Source organism: Morone saxatilis, unplaced genomic scaffold (genome assembly GCF_004916995.1).
Source record: "Morone saxatilis isolate NCDOM2014 unplaced genomic scaffold, NCSU_SB_2.0 Contig22, whole genome shotgun sequence".
In the NCBI taxonomy this organism is placed as follows: Eukaryota; Metazoa; Chordata; class Actinopteri; family Moronidae; genus Morone; species Morone saxatilis.
The window spans coordinates 12,080,055-12,085,182 of NW_023339785.1; the positions used below are offsets into that span (position 1 = coordinate 12,080,055).

Consider the following 5,128-nt stretch of genomic DNA (forward strand, 5'->3'; position numbering starts at 1 on the left):
CCTCCCTCCCACCCACGATTGTGGTTAATTCCACTAGCTGCATAACATTACCAGAGCACTTCCATTATTCATACTCCACCATCGAAGTAAGCCTTTCCATTTGCATTCATTAATGAAGCAATACCCAGAGGAACTTTGAGTCAAGAAGCATTAAGTGCATACAAGTAATGTGAATTACTCAGAAAATCTGTGTTATGAGTTTTATTTTTTATTTTACACAACCACATTTTGTGTGACTCGTCACAACCCCCTCCCACCCCTTTGTGTTAGTTCAAATCAGGAGTTGCGTCCTTTCTGCTGAATAAATGTCTGTTGTAATGAGGTTTATGATGTAAGAAGGGAAAGCCTAATCCTTTAAAAGGCGTGCATTCATTTTGACATGCAATATCCAGCAACTGCTTTGCCATCACATCTGGGCCTCGCTGCTGCCCATCACTGCCATCTGCTGGTGGGTTTTAGTGCTGGTTCTGTTTGCATTGTACTATGTACACTCTACTGTTTCATGTGTTCATGCAACATGTTGCAGCCTCTGAGATTGATGTTTCTCAGCCCGACTTTCACTTCAGGCTTGTCGGCAGCTTTGAGCACATCACAGTGCCCTTCATCTTACTTTAAAGGAGCAGTTTGACATTTGGGAAATCCACTTATTCGTGGTCTTGCAGAGAATTAGATCGGAGGATCGATACCACTCTGATATCTGTGTGTTAACTAAGCTGTTAGAGCCGGGGGGATATTAGCTTAGCATAAAGACTGGAAACACGGGGGGAACCAACCAGGCTGGCCCTGTTTAAAGTTTGAAAAAATCAGCCTACCAGCACTGATTAACATTATGTATCTCATTTGTTTAATCCATACACAAACAGACTTATAACCAGATTAAAAGTCTACAGCCATGCTCGCGGCTCTGTGAGGCTGTGCAGTGCTTTCAGATAAATGCTAATGTCAGCATGCTAATGTACTGACAAAGCTAACATGCTGATGTTTAATTAGCACTAAACATAAAGTAGAGCAAAGGTTAATGGGAGTGCCACTCATTTAGCAGGTGTTTGATCATAAATAAATATTAAACAAATTAAAATGTTGACCTAATGATGAAAGTAGATAAAAAAGAGAATAATCAAAATTATTAAATTCATCCTGAAGGGGGACACGAACATCTTCACCGTATTTCATGGCAATCTATCCATCGGTGAACCAACAGACCGGCCGACAAACTGAAATTTTGTCGTCAATAAAAATTACAGGTTGTGGTTATACAAGTTATGTGCTGGAACCATTTCCTATTTCCTAGGGTTAGGGTTACTAGTGGCTTGGTGCAGTGACCTCCTGGTGTCTTCTCGTCACACATGTTGCCAGGCAACAATTTATGTTTGTGTAAATGTTAAGGAAACGAGATATAGCAGATGTGTTGATGAGTTTTAGAGGTTCAAGTAGGCAGATTATGTTTACATTTGGAGAGAGCAGGCTAGCTGTTTCTCTCTGTTTTCAATATTTGTGCTAAGCTAAGCTAATCGCATCTCATCCAACTCTCAGCATGAAAGTTCAAAATATCGAACTATTCTTTATTTATTTTTTTTGCTGCTCCCATACTTGTTCCTACACCATCACTCTACTTCTATCTGTTTTTGTATTTTTCACTTTGTCATTTTGCAGGTAAAGCCTGGTGCAGTAAATGTTTGTGTTTCGTCTTATAACAATAGAAGAGGAAACAACAGCGACACATTGGACCTTTGCAACCGATAGGCTTCCTGCAGATAGAGAAAAATTCTGTTTCCTCTGTCGAAAGGTCACTACTGTTAGATAACACGTCTCAGATGACAAATCACCTGCTCTGTGGTATCTTCTCAGCTCAGCCTACAGTTTATTGCCCTGTGTTTGTTTGTTTGTTTTTTATGTGACAGATAACAGATAATCTAAAGTAAATTTTCCTCAGATGATTTATTAATTGAATCTATGTGTCAGATTTTAATAAATAAACGTCTGCGACCAGGGAATGAGTCTGAATTAAAAGAAAAGGGTCAGAATAACTCAGCGAGGCTGAAGAGATTATTTTTATTTTTGTCCCGAGGGGAGGATGCAAAGGGCGAGCAAATGAGGCTGGAGAGCAGATGTGCGGCACACAGTTGGAGATGCAGGGGGTGGACAAAATAATGTAAACACGTCATGCAAAATGGCTTAGGTTACTTCAATGTTAAACACTAAAGACTAATAATTTATTATCAGAATTCTCAACGCTGCAGTTGTTTTGGTTGTACAATTTCTTAATTTTACTTTTTTGGTTCACTGTCACTGATCTCATCACCAATTGTTTCCTGCTGCAGCAGTAAAAATCCTACTGTCTGCTACCTGTCCAGCACCAGACAGCAGACAGATATTTAGTGACTTACTTTTATCAGGTGACCAGAAACACGACTACTGATGAATGCTAATGTTGCTCCATATCTACTGGATATGTAAATAGGCAGCTCTTTGCTAACACCTTCACCATATCAACGTTATAAGGCAGCAGTATATCAGAGTTATGTTCACAGCTTGTTGTGTTCTCATATTAATACAAACAGTTGCAATAAAAGACAAAATGATGATAATTGAATTGAAATGATAATAAAAAATTGTTTAAAGGTGGGACAGTAATAATAAAAACAGTAGCTGCGGTTATTTGATAGTTTCTGTTATAGTAACTATTGTATTGAACACAGGAAACAATTAGGCATGGTATGAATACAATGGAGGAAGCACTACTTGAATCTGAGAGGGACAAAAGAAAAAGCAGGTACTGATTAACAGGGAGACTGATTAACTGTAGACGAGAGGAAATGATTCTCCCAAAAACTGCCCACTGCTTCACTGAAGACCCTGAGGAAGACTAGTGAGCGGTCGTTACGCATTCGTCTGAGCGTTAATTATGTAGCCTCGATTATAAAGTCTTTTTACCTTTTTGGCATTTAACAAAGCTGTCTGCCTTGAATTTTTTATGGGAATTCAATCTCTAGGTCCAAGCTACAGTATGTTGATACTTCAGTTTTAAATTTCAGTTAGAATCTGTTGAACGTTTCAAAACACAGGAAAATCTCATTACTCGTGTCTGTGCTCATGTTTCATTTCATTGATTATCAAGTGCCTGAAAACTGATGTACAGTATGTTGGGTCAGAGGTGTAGTTACCATTGAGGACACATTTTCAATGTTGTTTCTTTTTATATTCACCCTTTGGGCTTTATGAATCCATTCATTAAGTTAAAATCAAATAGATGAATAATGAGTTATATAAACAGCCTTTAACTCATCATGTTGAAACTGCCGGATTGAACCAGTCACACACAGTTCACACCTTTGACTCAAAAGTCCAAGATTATTGTGACCTCAAAATGAATTTGGCTGATTCCAGATTTCACACACATGTTGACTGGAACGACAAATTGAGTAAACAATAATTAGCATTCATCTTCCCATCTCATCCATTCAGCCTCTCACTTACTGCCTCATTCTGAACTTCGAGCATCATCAGAATCATCTGACTACGAACAGCGTACTGGAGCGCGTGTAGCTAATCTATCTAAAAAAAAAAAGGCTAGGAAAAATCAAAAACACCACATTTTGTATAGCTATACTCTGTGAGAATACATTTTTACTTAGTAATCAAGTTCACGTGTTCTGTATATTCACTTGACTCTTGACTCAAAACGAGTCAAATGGAAACAATAAAAAATCAGCCTGAGAGGCGTTTTCAGACTCGTAGAGCTAGGTAATGTTAGCTCAATTAGCCAGCTGCAGCAACTGATGGAAAATGCCAGAAACAGTTGTCATTTCAGCTGGTCGTTGGCCAGAAATGATGAGCATGCTTTTGTCAATTTCTGTCTGAAATCCAGGACCAATTGTTTAAAAAAATACTATGAATTTTGATAGTAAATCTGCCAACTGTGCCATTCAGTTGAATAAATGAAAAAACTTTATTTTTATAGATTTCTGCAGTCTGTGCATACATTTCTTTGCAGTGGTGGTGTTGTGCTGAGCAAATCATGAGCTCAGTACTTTAATCCAGGTTGGAGCTCATGTCTGGCTGAGATTATAATCTCATGGAAATCACATGTTCACACCTCCACCTTTTGATTGCAGGTTTTAACTTCGATTCTTATTCTGTCTCCTCAGCCTGACAGAACCTATGACCTGAAGATCGGCCAGCCCACAGTGTCTTACTTCCTCAAGCAAGCAGCGGGCATCGCGAAAGGCGCTGGAAAGACAGGTGAGATGTGCTGCTGCACTGATGTGTCCGCTCTCACTCCAATCTGCACCCGCTGAGCCCATCCTGTAATGGACACACGTCTCTCCCTGGACTCGGTTTTGAGCTTTGCTGTGATTGATGTTATATTCATGACGTGGGGGAACTGCAGCGGAGGAAGGAAGTGGCAAAGGTGGTGTGTTATGAAAAGAGAATTAGGAATTTCTACCTTTAATGCTCAAAGCTATCTCCAGCCTGGTTTCAGCTGTTGACTTCTAATACCACCTCTACACTGTCTCCAACACACACACATACCCCCACTTTGTCCTCTTTTGTGCCAAACTCTTCTCTGTACATTTATTGAATTTTCCCTCCTTTGTATTCTGTATTCACACTCTGGAGTCTCTTTTTTTGTGTGAAGGCCACGAGACAGCAGGGATGGTGTCGGTGAGGGCAGTGTATGAGATTGCCCAGGTGAAAGTCCAGGACGAGTGCTTCAAAATAAGGAACGCCTCTCTAGAATACGTCGTCAAATGCATTGTCGGCTCTGCTCGTTCGCTGGGCATCAAGATCGTCAACGAGTAAGTCCTGATCCTGTGCTCCGTGCACTTATAATGTCATTGTATTGACCTCAGATACCATAAACCTGACCTGTGTGCATGCAAGCAGTGCAGTCACAAGCTGTCCTTACGTTTTATATAGTTCTTTAAAAGCACACACACAGTTTAACAAAGCTTCATACATATTTCAGCAGAGTTACAAGGAAAACAAGTGAATGACCCTGGTGTCATCTGTAGATGCTGCTGTGCCTCTTAACAGCCAGTAGAGGGCGGATAAGGTAACAGTAAAGTGACCACAGTGACCACATTCAGCGACAGTGTATAATTCAGTAAAAACAGCAAAAACTGTT

General features: G+C 40.0%; 1 protein-coding gene across 3 annotated transcripts in view; it reads left to right on the top strand.

Annotated features, from left to right (window-relative positions):
* mrpl11 (mitochondrial ribosomal protein L11) overlaps nucleotides 1–5,128 on the top strand; it is a 59,882-nt gene that overhangs the window by 52,692 nt on the left and 2,062 nt on the right. For all 3 annotated transcript variants that reach the window (XM_035669464.1, XM_035669466.1, XM_035669465.1), the window contains exons 4-5: nucleotides 4,149–4,242; nucleotides 4,640–4,799. In XM_035669464.1, coding sequence (XP_035525357.1) covers nucleotides 4,149–4,242; nucleotides 4,640–4,799 — 254 coding nt within the window. The remainder of the gene's footprint in view (nucleotides 1–4,148; nucleotides 4,243–4,639; nucleotides 4,800–5,128) is intronic.